At 43.5% G+C, this 16,905-nt stretch overlaps 1 protein-coding gene across 2 annotated transcripts in view; it reads left to right on the forward strand.

Moving 5' to 3' along the window:
* HEG1 (heart development protein with EGF like domains 1) overlaps positions 1–16,905 on the forward strand; it is a 95,791-nt gene that overhangs the window by 27,931 nt on the left and 50,955 nt on the right. The window contains exons 3-7 of one of the 2 annotated variants that reach the window (XM_054551355.2): positions 627–929; positions 6,977–7,315; positions 8,510–8,845; positions 13,094–13,393; positions 14,109–15,515. In XM_054551355.2, the coding sequence (XP_054407330.2) occupies positions 627–929; positions 6,977–7,315; positions 8,510–8,845; positions 13,094–13,393; positions 14,109–15,515 (2,685 nt within the window). The remainder of the gene's footprint in view (positions 1–626; positions 930–6,976; positions 7,316–8,509; positions 8,846–13,093; positions 13,394–14,108; positions 15,516–16,905) is intronic. The other variant, XM_024244637.3, reaches the window with a different exon arrangement.

The following is a 16,905-nucleotide window of genomic DNA, read 5'->3' on the forward strand; positions in this document are numbered from 1 at the left end:
GGCCTAGTGGCCACAGGGATGAAGAGGAGGGGATTGGTAGAGACTTCACCAAGGAAAAGTGATAGGACCTGTTGATGGCCTGAAAGTAAAGGATGAAGCCATCAGAGATGACTCCATGGTTTCAGGTCCTAGTGGCAGGAGATCTGGTTGGGAGGGACTTGATTCTGTAAAGATGCATATGAAAGTCTTTTGTATTCATAAATGATTCCTACAGAGCTTAGCAACTCTGCAGATGACATTCGCTGGTCTTCTTGGTCACCCAGATATTGGGAATTTTGTTTATATTGCATTCAGGTACATTCTGGAACCAATTTGGTGGAATGTGGATGCTGGGTCCTGATGATCAGACCCTGATCTCTGATTCCATATTGTCTGATACTTACCTCCAGTGAGCCCTTTTTCTGAGAACTTTACCACAATACACAGAATTTTTGTGAGATCTAATAACAGTCTCTGCCTTGGTTTGTGGTCTCTTTCAGGAGTTTATTTTTCATAGAATGAATTATTCTCCTAATTTCTTCTTATGTCTGTATATTTTGTAAATGTCAGAACTGAGCCCCCTAAAAGCATATTAAGACATTTTGAAGTCTGCTGGTGGAATTCTAATTGTTGCTGTCTGTTTTCAGCCTCGGAAAGTCTTCACCTGCCATCCAGCAGTTCAGAGTTCGATGCAAGAATTACCCCTTTTCAAACAAAGAGTGGAACAGCCTCGGAGATGGGAACAGAGCGGGCGATGGGGCTGTCAGAAGAAGTGACTGTGCACAGCCAAGAGGCCACCACTTCGGCTTGGAGCCCGTCTTCTCTTCCTGCTTTGGAGATGGGAGAGCTGACCACGCCCTCTAGGAAGAGAAATTCCTCAGGACCAGATCTCTCCTGGCTGCATTTCTACAGGACAGCAGCTTCCTCTCCTCTCTTAGACCTTTCCTCATGTGAGTGTCACATACCCAGCTTAACACTCGGAAGTCACTCAAAGTAGACCTAAATCAATGTGCATAGCCAGCTAGTTACATACTCATAATAGTGGGTAAGGGGAAAAGACATCAAGCCAAAATGCCATTCCTCTAATGCCAGGTACTTGGAGTGGAAGTAGGTACAACCTACCCAGTTTATCTCAGTATTGAGGCTCATGTTTAACATAGTTTTTCTTTTTTTTGTCGCCCAGGCTGGAGTACAGTGACGCGATCTCAGCTCACTGCAACCTCTGCCTCCCAGGTTCAAGCGATTCTCCTGCCCCAGTCTCCTGAGTAGCTGGGATTACAGGCGCCCATCACCATGCCCGGCTAATTTTTGTATTTTTAGTAGAGACGGGGTTTCAGCATGTTGGCCAGGCTGGTCTTGAACTCCTGACCTCAGGCGATGCACTCACCTTGGTCTCCCAAAGTGCTGGGATTACAGGCATGAGCCACCACACCCAGCTATTGGTGTCTATTCTCAAACAAGAGACCTTACCTTGGGGTGCATGAAACGGTGAGCATTGTACCATTTGATTAGGAGTGAGATTTTTATTTCTTCATTATTGCAAAAATTTTTTGTTTGATGGTAAAGAAAACATGAGTGTACATTTTTCTAGGCACCATTTTGAAAAAAAAACAGATATAATGCAGGAGTTTGCCAGGCGTGATATTAGTAACTACAGCTGTGGAGTGTTCTCCTCTCTCTCTGCTATTCCAATTACTATTCATCACTTAAGTCTCAGCTCAGGGATTCCCGAGCCTTTCTTCAACCATCTGGTCCTCTGTGCTGTACACCTCGTCATAGCAGGTCATCTAATGCCTCTCTGCCCAGAGAGACTGTAATCCTCTTGAGGACACGGGCTGTGTCTGTTACTTCATTTAGGTTTCCCCTTGCCCCAGAACAAGGTGCAGCCCATAAGACATAGGGATTAGCATGTGCCCAGATAGCCTCACAAGGCACATCATGCTATGGGCCAAAGAGAATATTGGAAACTCTGACCATCTTTTTTCTTCTCCAAGGTTTTATTCAGTGTTTGTGCTGCTTGTGTTTTCATCCTCGTACCATAGGGAGCAGACAGAGAGGGTTGGAAATGTTCTTGGAAAATAGAGGTTAGGTTGCCTCCGAAATTGCCATTGCAAAATTTTTACAGGTCAGAGGTTTTTAGAAGTACCTTGCGAGACTAGGAGTTTGGGTTTGTGTCATCAAAGCAAAAACTAAACCCAGAAGTCCCTTCTGGAGTGCCTGTTTAAAGGAGCCAATTCCTCTTCCACATACCCTGTATACAGTTTCCTGCTGACTGGATTTGGATATAATTTATGATTCATGTTTTTAGAAGATTGCTTTTTAAGATTATTCATAAACATTGCTTGGATTGGATAAAAGCTGCAATTCTTCCAGCCTCAAAGTTCTGTGGTTCAGTGATTTACAACTTTACTAAACGGTAGAAAGGAAGCATTTTTTAGGAAGCTATGCTTTGATTCTGGTCAGGATCATTTAGTATTTATAATTTAAATTCAACCTACTTTGGTGGTATATTTGAAAAATCAGCCTATGTTTCCAACTTTACTGGACTTGACTCTATGACTCTATATTCACCTGTATATTTTTTTCACCTATATGTTTCAACACTAAAAAATATAATTGTCCCTGAAATTCTTTTACCATCCATCCTTTTAAAAGCTTATACTTTTAACTGCTGGTGAGTGTCATCGTTATCTTTCATATCTCTTGAGTCTTTTACTGAGCATTTCTCTTCCTTTTTAGTGAACTGTGTGTTCAGTTCGAGGTAGAGTCCCACCACCCTTTTAGATACTAGAAATGGCTCTGGGTGCTGTTAAATGGGGTTCTCACCAGGCATCCAAGTATGTCTGAATCCATCCTGCCAACCTCCCCTCCTCCCTGTGGGGATGCAGAGGGTACATGCACAAGGACCTGAAGTTACATGGGAAACAAAATTCTGCTTTGTTTTTAAAGCTGGGCTGGCATCTGCTAACCCACTAACCAGAGTCTTCCCCTTGAATCTAAATGTTGAGACGTTACTGTCCCTTTCTGACTACACGATACAGGAGCTCTAGGCACTCAGGCAAGAGTGCTGAGAGAGAGCCAGCAGGACCTGCCAGGCAGACCTGGAGTCGACTCAGCCTGGCTGGCCAGCTCTGGAAAAACAAAAGCAAAGGAGGTGAACCCTTAGCCACTCCACCCACTAGGAAATATGACCCTGTGAAAAGCCTGGCACTTACACCAGTCCGATGAGTGATGCGCCTCACTAGGTGAACACAAGGAAGATAGCTAGGAGCCTGGCACGGAGAGGAGGGGGCTCCTTATTTGGAACATGAAGGAATTTGAGCAGATGATCTGAAAGATTCTTTCTAGTTTCAGCATCTGTGATTCCACATGTATTCAGCCTTTGTATTCTGTGCCTCGTTTCACTCTTCACTCAGCTACACAGAAACATGCATGCAACATAACCTCTTCCGAGGCTGGGATAGCCAGGAGTTACCTGCTTCCAAAACCAAATTATATGCCTTACAGTGTTAAAGCAAGTATAGGCCTAGGCAATGGAATCAGATTTTTAAAAAGAGATCAGAAACCATTGGAAATTGTTTTTCTTGCTGCTTTACATCTTTTGCTACTTTATATCTTTCTTTGTGTTCCATATTTTTAAATAATGACCATTGTACTATTTGATCATCGGAGGGAAAAGCAAACAAAGCAACAAACAGGGAAAAAAGCTCCCTTTTGAAGGTGGAAAGAGATATGTGTATGTTGAATTGTGTGAGAGTGGCTACAATTGAGCACTAAATTTAGTACTGAGCTTCCTGGAAACCAGGGCACAAAGGGAAACCGGGTGGGGCATGCAATTGTTTTCAGATAAAGTAAGCATACAATTTCATCCATGGGCATAAGTGTTTGGGGGCAGTACATTTTAAGAGGACTGTTTATATAAGAAATGTTGAGAATCATAATGGAAAATGCCTTCAATTGCTGTTTTGTGGAAATTGTGCTAATGTTCTTTAAAAGGTGATATTTTATGTAGATTCTCAATAGGAGCTGAGGGTATAATAATGTATCTCAACTTAGGAAAGTATTTATGTGGGTAGGTAAGCTACTGTGGCCCAGGTAAATTGCTTTGTGGTGATTTCACTGTGTAGAGAAAGAGAGCATAAATAACTCAGAAGATTGTAGATGTGACGTATCTTTCTCAAATATCAGCTGCTTCAGCTGTACTTTTGGCAAGTTCTGGATAGCAGTCAGGTCAAGGTTGAGCGTTCCATGTGTTCCTAAGGTTCCAGTGTTTTGTGCTGTGATTGAAGAGAGACCCATGTACTTTTAGCAGACGAGTAGGCACTCTTGCAACCTCCCATTATAAAGATCAGGAATTTGGCTTGTTTCTGTTCCCAGATGGATGGTCTTTCCGTCTTTGAATGGCTGCTTTCAGGGTAGAAATGAGCAAGAAGGGCAATTATTAAATAACTAAGAATCCAGCCTGTTGATTAGAAATGTGGTACATTTCCCCCTAGATTTATTTAACAGGTGCTCATTTAGTAATGTAAGTGGTATTTGTAGATTAGTTTGACCAAACATTTTCTCTTTTTACGAAGAGTCACCAACTCTGCCAAAGTATTCACACGCATTTCATAGCTTTCCCGTGAGGATTAAATGAGATTTGTATATAATGTACTTAGCCCAATGCCTTGCAAGTCCGAATTGGTCAGTAAATGGTAGTTTTTGATAATGATGATAATGATGAGATAATGAGATAAAGAAGCAATGTTCTGCAGAGCTCTCAGAGTCAGGGAAAAACAGAGCCGTTTTCCTTTCATGACTTTCAGCATTTGTGACTTTTGTAATTATATTTCTGTGGCCATTGATTTGCTAAATCCACTAGAGGTGGACAGGCCTGGGTTTTTCAGGCTGAATTCAGTATCACAACTGGAGTTTTTTTTGGTTTGTTTGTTTGTTTGTTTTGTTTTGTTTTGTTTGAGACCAAGTCTCTCTCTCTTGCTCAGGCTGGAGTGCAGTAGCACAATCTCAGCTCACTGCAACCTCCACCTCCCAGGTTCAAGCAATTCTCCTGCCTCAACCTCCCGAGTAGCTGAGATTACAGGCACCCACCACCACAGCCGGCTAATTTTTGTATTTTTAGTAGAGACGGTGTTTCACCATGTTGGCCAGGCTGGTGTCAAACTCCTGACCTCAGGTGACCCACCCGCCTCAGCCTCCCAAAGTGCTGGGATTACAGGCATGAGCCACTGCACCCGGCCGACCACTGGATTTTGATGGGAATGTTGAATGGATGAAATTAATGCGGTATCCTGGGAATAAAAGTGTTTTGAAAGAACCTCTAGCAAGCTAATGAGGCTGTAATTTGGTGGATATAAATGATGACTCTAATGAAGTTAGGGCTGAGAAGTCACATGGTTGACTGAGGATTTGGGGCATATCTATAATGCTTTCTTTTCTTTTTTTTTTTTTTAATACTGAAGTGTGTTTTGTTTGTTTGGTTGGTGTGGTTTACGTTTTTAAGTAGAGGTGGGTTTTGGTGGTCTGGGACTCTATTTTTGTGTCCAGGTCTTTCTGTTTCTTGTTTCCATTACTAGTTTTATAGATTGCCTGCATCTTCATTTTGTCTCCATTAAGGTGGGGTGACCAGAGCTGCCGGCTGTGTTCTAGATATAGCTGGTTTTATGGTTTTGCACAAGAATGAGAGGAACCTTATTGTTTCCCATGCTTGCTCTCTCTCTCTCTCTCTCTGTCTCTCGCTGGAGTGATACTTAAAATTTATTTGTGGTTTTGGTCACAACTGCACATAGGACTGGTCTTCAAGGAATTGTTTGTAATGACAACTTCCTTTTTCCCTTTTCTAGGCTGTAATTAACAGCTCAAAGCCTTTTATAAGGGTAGAGTACTTTTTATTATTTTTAGCCTAAAAAGAAGAAAAACACTCTCTTTTTGTGACTTTAGTCTTACCCACCATGTTTCTTTCCATTCCCTAAGCTTTCCTGCAGTTTATTCCCGGTTGAAATGAAGATTTTAATAGACCTTTCTGGAGGTCAGTTCTCAGGGCATCCTTTGGAAAGTTATTTGTGGAAAGGAGACACGCGCACTTATGTGGAACAGACTACACCTTTTGACCAATAGTGTCTGATTCACTCCTTGAGGCTCTTGACAGTTTCCCCATGGCTGCCATCCGTCGATTAGAGAAAATGCTCCTGGAGTCCTTGATCTCCGAGGGGCCCATTGGAGTAGTATGCAGATTTGAGAGCTGGTCTCTAAAGCTTAATGGGGCAAAGTATGATAATGAAGCCTGTTTGCTTTTGGGTGGAATTAAATTTGTGGGGTAATAATAAGTATTTCCTGCTGGTTAGAAATTCTGTTACTTAATAAAGGCAGTTTGGTTAATAGTCTTTCAAAACATAGGGCTTATGGTGGCCATGAGGTGGGGAATAATAAAGAACCCTTGATGGTGACAAGCCTGGGAATTACTGCTCTAGGCCATGAGTGTCCCAGCTGTGTTCTGCAAAACCCTAGGCTTCCTTAAGAGTGACCTGGGGTAGGGCACCTTGCAGCAGCTTCAGTTTTATTCATTTTATATATGAGATTTTAATCAATAATAGCATTTGAACAAAAAGGTTACATTACTAAAACAAAGCAGAACAAAATAACAAAAACCTTATCACAGTGGCCAGTCCTGTTTAAGCTGTAATGTAGAATTCAGCAGACATTTTCATCTTTCTCTTTAAAAAACAAATAATGCAAACAACATATAAGCTTCTCATTGTGCCTAGTGAGGGATCTCGGTGTTCTCCACCTTCCTCTGTGAGAATTAGACCTAGTAAGGGGAGAGTGCAGGCATGTGTCCTGGTAGCATGTGTGTGTATAGATATGTTTGTATCTATATTAGGTCCACGGTATTTAGATGTATCCACCAAAATGTAAGAAACGTCATTTGTATCTCGAATATAGTCCGGATTTTCTTAAACTCCTGAGTAATTTTGAAGCATATCTTTTCCCATTGTAGCTTCTGAAAGTACAGAGAAGCTTAACAACTCCACTGGCCTCCAGAGCTCCTCAGTCAGTCAAACAAAGACAATGCACGTTGCCACCGTGTTCACTGATGGTGGCCCAAGAACGCTCCGATCTTTGACGGTCAGTCTGGGACCTGTGAGCAAGACAGAAGGCTTCCCCAAGGACTCCAGAATTGCCACGACTTCAGCCTCAGTCCTTCTTTCATCCTCTGCAGTGGAATCGAGAAGAAACAGTAGAGTAACTGGGAATCCAGGGGATGAGGAATTCATTGAACCATCCACAGAAAATGAATTTGGACTTACCTCTTTGCATTGGCAAAATGATTCCCCAAGTAAGTATTCCATCTTTACTTGATCTATTAGGGACATTTGTAAATCGTTGAATTTTCTTAGGGGATCTCTTCAAGACCATTTGTAATTTCCAGAGAAAAGTGTGCTCTTTAATGGCACTATTGCATTTTGATGGTCACTCTTATGAGAACATTGTGAAGTTAGTCAGACAGGTGTCATTCCTCCTGCTTTTCTTATAGATGAGAAAACTATGGCTCTGAGGGTTTAAGTAATGGGTGCCTGGCCATTTAGCTCACTCAGTAGAGTTGAGACCTTAGCCTCAGCGTTCTTGGTTCCATCTTCTTTTCACTCTACAGGATGGTCTTCAGGCTGAGAGCTGGCCTACTCTTTATGTTTTATTTTGTTTTGAAGACAGTGTCTGGCTCTGTCACCCAGGCTAGAGTGCAGTGGCATGATTACGGCTCCCTGCAGCCTCAACCTCCCCAGGCTCAGGTAATCTCTCACCTCAGCCTCCGGAGTAGCTGGGACTACAGGTGCATGCCACTCCACCCAGCTAATTTTTCTATTTTTTGTAGAGATGGGGTCTTGCAATGTTGCCCAGTCTGGTGTTGAGCTCCCGCCCTAAGCAGTCCTCCTGCCTTGCCCTCCCAAAGTGCTGGGATTACAGAGATGAGCCACTGCACCCAGCCTGGCCCACTCTTTAAACTAGCTTCAGTTATTTTGTGTACAGATCATCTTTCCACGTAAATGTGCAGATATAAATATTATTCCCAAATTCATGGTTTGGCTTAATCCTTATAATTGATTTTTGTTTTTGCTATACTTTGGTATTTAGAATAACCTTTATTCATATGAGAACTGTTTTAGGAAAGTGCTCTGACTGTGCTATATTTATGTGCATTGTATTTGTTGTACATAACCACACACTCACTCTCTTGAACACTTTTTATGGGAAAGAGAATGAAACACTCAAGCCTATAGGTTACTCTGCTACTTGGACATGCTATTTCAAAGGTCCCCTGTTCAACGAGTTATATTTTTTTGTATTACCCTCTTGCTGCCACCCAAGAGTTTTGAAATAATTATTTAGAATATGATAGTGCATAATACATTTAATAAACACTATACCAGATTCCTTGGCAAAGAATCTTTCCCTAGAGAGGTCTCACTTCTTAGTTGCCAAGGGATCTCTTTCATACCTATGTAATGGCCTTTTTTCCTATATTACCTTACAGCCTTTGGAGAACATCAGCTTGCCAGCAGCTCTGAGGTGCAAAATGGAAGTCCCGTGTCTCAGACTGAGACTGTGTCTAGGTCAGTTGCACCCATGAGAGGTGGAGAGAGCACTGCACACTGGCTCTTGACCAACAGCACAACATCTGCAGATGTGACAGGAAGCTCTGCTTCATATCCTGAAGGTGTGAATGCTTCAGTGTTGACCCAGTTCTCAGACTCTACTGTACAGTCTGGAGGAAGTCACACAGCATTGGGAGATAGGAGTTATTCAGAGTCTTCATCTACATCTTTCTCGGAAAGCTTGAATTCATCAGCACCACGTGGAGAACGTTCGAGTGAGTTTTTCCATTTCATGCAACTGTGCCCCATAGAGGAGAGAGGGACTCATGATGCTTATGAAATCTGTGGCATATTAAAACCACGCATGAGGGCCGAGCGTGATGGCTCAGGCCTGTAATACCAGCACTTTGGGAGGCTGAGGTGGGTGGATCATCTGAGGTGAGGGGTTCAAGACCAGACTGACCAACATGGTGAAATCCCATCTCTACTAACAATACAAAAAATTAGCCGGGTGTGGTGGCAGGCACCTGTAATCCCAGCTACTTGGGAGGCTGAGGCAGGAGAATCGTTTGAACCCAGGAGGTGGAGGTTGCAGTGAGCTGAGATCGCACCATTGCACTCCAGCCTGGGCGACAAAAGCGAAATTGTCTCAAAAAAAAAGCATGCATGAATGAAATAACTCCTCAGGCCGCTCCACCTTCCTTCCTTATTTCCCAGGCCCTTCTTCTAGCTGGTTGATACAGATACACCTATATATCCCCCAGTTTTTTCTGGTACATCTCTAAGAAGCTGTTCTTGCCACTTCCTCTTCCCACACACAGCTCAGGGACTTCTCTGTCCACATCCTCTCATTCCCTGTAGCCCACCCATAACTCCATACCTGCCTCAGTCACAGAACTTCTGGAAGGTGAAAATATCACCTTCTCATTAGTAGTTGTCGGGGCATTCATCCAAATAAATTCTCTGTTTTTTAAAAACCAGCTTTATTGTGGTATATTTCACATTCCGTAGTATTTGCCCATTTAAAGCACACAATTCAGTGATTTTTAGTGTAGTCACAAAGCTGTGCAGCATCACCACTGTCTAATTCCAGAGCATTTCCATCACCCCACAAAGAAACTCCAAACTCATCAGCAGTCACCTCCCATTCTCCCCTCCTCCCAGTCCCTGGCAATCACTCCTGTGCTTTCTGTCTCTGTAGATTTGTCCATTTTAGACATATCCTATAAATGAAATCATACAATATGTGGTCCTTTGTGTCTTTCCCTTAGTGTCGTGTGTTCAAGGTTCATCCATGTTGTATCACAACTTCGTTCCTTTTCGTGGCTTAATAATATGCCATAGCAGGGATATACCATACTTTGTTTATCAATTGTCATCATCATCAATTGATGGATGTTTGGGTTGTGCCCACCTTTTGGCTATTGTGAATGATGCTGTGGTGAACATTCAGGTACAAATGTACATGTGGTCGTAAATTTTCAATTTTTTTTTTTTTTTTTTTGAGACAGAGTCTTGCTCTGTCGCCCAGGCTAGAGTGCAGTGGCACCATCTCGGCTCACTGCAACCTCCAACTTCCGGGTTCACGCCATTTTCCTGCCTCAGCCTCCCGAGTAGCTGGGACTACAGGTGCCCACCACCACGCCCGGCTATTTTTTTTTTTTTTTAATATTTTTAGTAGAGATGGGGTTTCACCATGTTGGTCAGTCTGGTCTTGAACCCCTCACCTCAGATGATCCACCCACCTTGGCCTCCCAAAGTGCTGGAATTACAGGCGTGAGCCACCGCGCCCAGCCATAAATTTTCAATTATTTAAAAATGGCCAGGTTATGTGGTTGTGGCTGCTCTATTTTTAACCTTCTGAGGAACTGCCGGACTCTTTTCCAAAGTGGCTGCATCATTTTGTATTCCCACCAGCAGTGTACAAGTGTTCTGATGTTGCTACATCTTCACCAACACTTGTAATCATCCATTTTTTCTGATTATAGCCATCTGAGTGGGGGTGAAGGCATCTCATTGTGGTTTTGACTTGTATTTTCCAGTTGACTAATAATGCTGAGCATCTTTTCATGTGCTTCTTGGCCACTTGTATATCTTCTTTGAATATGTCCAATCCAATCTTTTGACTATTAAAATTGGGTTATTTGACTTTTTATTATTAAATTGTAAGAGTTCTTTGTGGCTGGCTGTGGTGGCTCACGCCTGTAATCCCAGCACTTTGGGAGGTCGAGGCAGGTGAATCACTTGAGGTCAGGAGCTCGAGACCAGCCTGGCCAACATGGCAAAACCCTGTCTCTACTAAAAATAGAAAAATTAGCCAGATGCAGTGGCACGTGCCTGTAATCTCAGCTACTTGGGAGGCTGAGGCAGGAGAATCACTTGAACCTGTGAGGCGGAGGTTGCAGTGAACTGAGATCATGCCACTGCACTCTAGCCTGGGTGACAGACAGACCCTGTCTCAAAAAAAAAAAAAAAAAAAAGTTCTTTGCATATTCTGGATACAGTCCTTTATCAAATATATAATTTGCAGACATTTCTCCTATTCTGTGGGTTGTCTTTTCTCTTTCTTGATGGAATCATGTGTAGCACAAAAGTTTTTAAATTTGAAGAAGTCCAATTTGTCAATTTGAGAAAATTTTTCTTTTGATGTTTCTTTTTAATAATGCTTAGGGATAATTTTTTAAAACAACTCTCAGCAGTCTCTTATCAATGTAAAGTATATTCTGACTAAAGCAAAAATGTATTAGCTTATCATTTAAGCTTTGAATAGGTTTAAATTCTTACTTCTCTGTCACTAGTAATAGCTTCATTTCCCCCATATGAGAATCCTAATTGATGAGGAAGATTAGCATTTATTAACACTCATGTGATGTGGAAAATCATATGCTTATCATGAAACAATACCACACATATGAGCAGGGGATATTTATGCTCTTTTATGTCTGTGCCTGAAAACATATTATCTATCTCCTAAGCAAAAGGAATCATTTTTCATCCTCACTACTGTGGGGATCAGGACTTCTACCTTCTCAAACCAGGATCTTGAGTTTCATAGCCTTTCCCTTTTACATCTCTTCAGTACCCTCTTCTCTGTAATTAATGTTCAGTTGGTTCACGAGGAACATATGATTTCAGTGTGATCAGATCTTGGAGTTCAGTTATAAAGAGCTAGATAGAAAGTAGCCACATTCCTGAAACCGTATCACTGTGGGTTAACACAGTGCTTTATCTCGTTCCCTCAGAGTCACCCAGAGCTGATGGGTTCTGCACTCCAGCCTTTTAGAGTTCTTGGCCTTCTCCCTTTTCTGCATTCAGAGTCTGCATTTCATGTCTGACTCTCTCTCTACTTTGTTAAGCCTGTAACCCTGATGTGGTCATTGGCCTAAATTTCATTTAACAGAGAGTTTAGGATCTCCCTATCCAAGGCCTTTTTCTCTTTGCCCAGAGAAATCGTACTCAGATAGATCCTGCTCTTGAGACTCTCCTGGTTGGCTCTCCACAGGTCTTGAGCCCTTCAGACTGGCTTGAGTCGCATCTCTCTCTGGCTTCTGGCTTTCTCAGTGATGCTCGTGGCCCATGCTCATTCCTGTCTCTGTCAATTCAAACCTATCCCAAAATGAATTTAGCCAACACTCAGCTTTACACTGTTTTCCATCAAAGCATGGCCATGGGGTACTGACAGCCAGTCTGGGCTGGGAATGTGAATAAGAGCCAGAAAAGAGCCTGTTTTTTGTTTTTTGTTTTTTTATTTGTACAGCCAGGTTAGGAAGGATTTAGGCCAAGGAGAATTGGACCTCATTTTCATCATTTCTGAAAAGAAGGGTTTATCTGATAATCTAACAATCTAAGATTAGTTCTAAGACCCTTTAGGTTTGTAGCATAAACACATACGCAGAAGAGAATGAAAAGGACATTTATTCACGTGTCATCTTCCCTATTCCATCCCCATCAATAGAATAAAACACATGCATTTTAAAAAATAAAAGAAGACAAAAAACAAGCCCACCTTTCACCCCCCACCTCAGGCTGTTTCTTTGCCATTGTACTAATGCCGTGGGATGACTGGCCCTGTGGCCATTCATGTATTCCTGGTCCTTCTGGGAGGAAGAGCCTTCCAAGAAGGACTATGGCCTCCCTCCTGGGCCTTGTGCAAATGTATAAAGCCCCAGTAGGGTTATTAGTCTTTCACCCACTGTTTACCTCCTCACCACCACTACCAATTTCTCTGACATAAACTCTATTTACTGTGTATCACTGAGCAGAAATCCACTATCGATCCTATTTGCTAAAGTAATATACCCTCCTATAAATCCAGGGTGCCTGAACAGATGTGCTGATCCACAGTTCCTCTTGAGGTTTCAATCACTGAGCCATGTTTGCAAGAGCAACAGACATCTCAGATAAAGACCCTAAGAGTACGGGGAAGCATCTTGGCTCCTACAGCCCAGGAAGTGAGGCTTGGTGTGCAATCCTGTCACTCCAGCCCTGCATTTTTCAGCCATCCTCTTTCACTCTACTTTTAGCCTTGGAAGACAGCCGAGAGCCGAGCCAAGTGCTAGGTGACAGTTCCGCCAATGCAGAGGACAGGACTTCTAGGGTGCCCTCTCTTGGCACCCACACCTTGGCTACTGTCACTGGAAACGGGGAACGCACACTGCGGTCTGTCACCCTCACCAACACCAGCATGAGCACGACTTCTGGGGAAGCAGGCAGCCCTGCAGCGGCCATGCCCCAAGAAACAGAGAGTGCCTCTCTGCAAGTGAACGTGACGGATGACATGGGCCTGGTCTCACGGTCACTGGCTGCCTCCAGTGCCCTCGGAGGTGGGGTGTCTTCCACAGTCTCTTTTAACACATCCCTTCAGCTTGTCTATTCATTTACTCACAGTCCTGGGATGGTTCAGTTAGCTGTCAAGCCAGCTTACAACCTCTTTATGGAGAGGACTTTCTAGATTATCCCACCTCAGGAAGGTGAATACCCCTCCCCAGTTCCCACCCCCAGCCCTCCACACACACTCACCTAAGGAATTTGGGATAGTGTCTGCTGGGAGACTTAAAACAAGAGACCAACCACTTGTGGCTAAGGTCAATCTCCTGGGAAAGAAATATCTCATTCTACAGAATGGAAAGTTGGGAAGGTTTTCCTTTTTTCATTTAGGCATAACGGTTATTCTATTTGGGGTCTTAAGAGCTTTTCAGATACCAGTTTGCTTTTATCGAAAAAGGCATGTGGAGGGAATTTGCAACTCCTCTCCATTTTTAGACCCTTAGTCCCCACTTCTCTTTCGTTACCATTTCCACTGCCGCTACCACTGCTTCTCTCAGGAGGTCAGTCTGCTCAGAGGAGACACTGACCACTCCTGCCTGCCCACAGTGTCTTTATTCAGAGTGCTCACCATTGAAAACCACCTCTCCAAAGCAAGTGTTTCACCCACTTGAATTCATTGAGTTTCGTGACACTGAAAGTCTGTTTGATAGTGCATATTTCAGAGATTTGTTGTTCTTTTATTTGACCTAACTTTGGCTTTTCCGTTTACAGTCACTGGGATTAGCTACGGTCAAGTGAGTGGCACAGCTCTTGAACAAAGGACTTCCAGTGACCACACAGACCACACCTACCTGTCATCTACTTTCACCAAAGGAGAACGGGCATTACTGTCCATTACAGATAACAGTTCATCCTCAGACATCGTGGAGAGCTCAACTTCTTATATTAAGATCTCAAACTCTTCACATTCAGAGTATTCCTCCTTTTTTCATGCTCAGACTGAGAGAAGTAACATCTCATCCTATGTCGGGGAATATGCTCAGCCTTCTACTGAGTCGCCAGTTCTGCGTACATCCAACCTTCCATCCTACACACCCACCATTAATATGCCAAACACTTCGGTTGTTCTGGACACTGATGCTGAGTTTGTTAGTGACTCCTCCTCCTCCTCCTCCTCCTCCTCCTCCTCTTCCTCCTCCTTCTCTTCTTCTTCCTCCTCCTCCTCTTCTTCTTCTTCAGGGCCTCCTTTGCCTCTGCCCTCTGTGTCACAATCCCATCATTTATTTTCATCAATTTTACCATCAACTGGGGCCTCTGTGCATCTACTAAAGTCTACCTCTGATGCATCCACACCATTGTCTTCCTCACCATCACCTTTACCAGTATCCTTAACAACATCTACATCTGCCCCACTTTCTGTCTCACAAACAACCTTACCACAGTCATCTTCTACCCCAGTCCTGCCCAGGGCAAGGGAGACTCCTGTGACTTCAGTTCAGACATCAACAATGACGTCATTCATGACAATGCTCCATAGTAGTCAAACTGCAGACCTTAAGAACCAGAGCACCCCACACCAAGAGAAAGTCATTACAGAATCAAAGTCACCAAGCCTGGTGTCTCTGCCTACAGAGTCCACCAAAGCTGTAACAACAAACTCTCCTTTGCCTCCATCCTTAACAGAGTCCTCCACAGAGCAAACCCTTCCAGCCACAAGCACCAACTTAGCACAAATGTCTCCAACTTTCACAACCATCATTCTGAAGACCTCTCAGCCTCTTATGACCACTCCTGGCACCCTGTCAAGCACAGCATCTCTGGTCACTGGCCCTATAGCCGTACAGACTACAGCTGGAAAACAGCTCTCACTCACCCATCCTGAAATTCTAGTTCCTCAAATCTCAACAGAAGGTGGTATCAGCACAGAAAGGAACCAAGTGAATGTAGATGCTACCACTGGATTGATCCCTTTGACCAGTGTATCCACATCAGCAAAAGAATTGACCACAAAGCTTGGCATTACAGCAGAGTACAGCCCAGCTTCACGTTCCCTCGGAACATCTCCTTCTCCCCAAACCACAGTTGTTTCCACGGCTGAAGCCTTGGCTCCCAAATCTGCCACCTTTGCTCTTCAGAGCAGCACACGATCACCAACAACACTGTCCTCTTCAGCCTCAGGTAAAATGCAGTCACACAAGCACATGTTAACTGCAAGGCCCAGTCCAGCACTGAGAGCTACACGGGGCTTGGGGTTCATGTGAATTTGTAGAAATGGCTGGTATTTGAAATAGCTTCTGTTTTGCGACCTAAAATGCTTCCTGTTGAAACACTTAAAGTGTAAAAGAAGGTCATGGGTGGGCCTAATTTTCTCACCGCTGTGTTGCATAATGCTTCCTGAATAAAGAGGAAAGGATGCATTGGCCATGTGTCACATCAGTAGATGGTACAATTGCAGCTTTTAGTGCCCTGTAGTTGTAAGAGCTTTTCAAGCATGCCTTTAACTCCTCAGAGGTCAGAGGAGGGCAGTGATGCAGGATTGCAGGGTGGAGAAACTCAAGTAAAGAAGCTTAGGTGGCCTGGCTGAGACAGGGATCAACTGGGTATCTGCGTCTGGATCAGATCCCAGAGTCTCTGAGTCAGGGGCTCCCCAGTCACCAGGGGGCTTCTTGGTGTCACTGGGCTTCTCTTGATCCAGGGAAGCCCAAGCTCTTTTGTCTCCCAAAGAGTGTGTGGCTAGTTGATAAATGGGAGTGGGGAGACATGTAAATGAAAAGATGGTGAACTAACCTTTTCCCACAGTGACTACACGGCCAGGGCTCCTTTACATCACACTTAGGGTTGTTTTTATAGCCACGTTGAAGTTGCTGGCACCATGAAAGTAAAGCCAGCCAAATGATCCTTTGTCATTTAAGGAACGGTAGAAGGAAGTAGGATGATGCAGCTTTTCATGTCATATTCAAAGTTACACTTCTGGCTTGTCCAGACATGGGAAAGGAAAACTGCTGTTGGAGAAGGAGTGAAATGGAAACTGGCGTCTTAGGGAAGAAGGAAAGAAGAGATGATGCTTTGTAGTGGCTAGAGCAGAAAGCTCAGGGAGCAGCACAGTTCCAACCTGTCAGCCACAATCAACCTGGGCTGGAGGCTCATAAGCAAACCACCCCCATGCCAGCCCCACAGTGCCCCTTTGTGTCAGTGATCTGAGCACCTCTGGGAAATGAAAGGTGGCTTTTTCTCCGGGGAAGTTTGGGAGCCTTGCTTCAAGGCCTATAGCCTTCAGTTTCAGAGGCCACATATATTCCAGTGCCAGATGAAATCTAATTCACAAGTCTCCCTTAAAGCCATTAGCCATTCTGATGATAACTGTAGGCAAGTATTAGGGGCAGATTCACTGGCTGTTAGTATATTTTTTGTGCCAGTGTTCATGGGTTAGTGTTTGGTTATATAAGTGCTGTGCTTCTATGGGTGATTTTAGATAACACTTGACATGGCAATACAGGATAGGAACACCATCTTTGGGTTTAGCTCATTTGTTTTCAGGGTTACTATTTTTTTTTTTTTTTGAGTGAAG

This window comes from Pongo abelii, chromosome 2 (assembly GCF_028885655.2).
Source record: "Pongo abelii isolate AG06213 chromosome 2, NHGRI_mPonAbe1-v2.0_pri, whole genome shotgun sequence".
NCBI classification, from domain to species: domain Eukaryota; kingdom Metazoa; phylum Chordata; class Mammalia; order Primates; family Hominidae; genus Pongo; species Pongo abelii.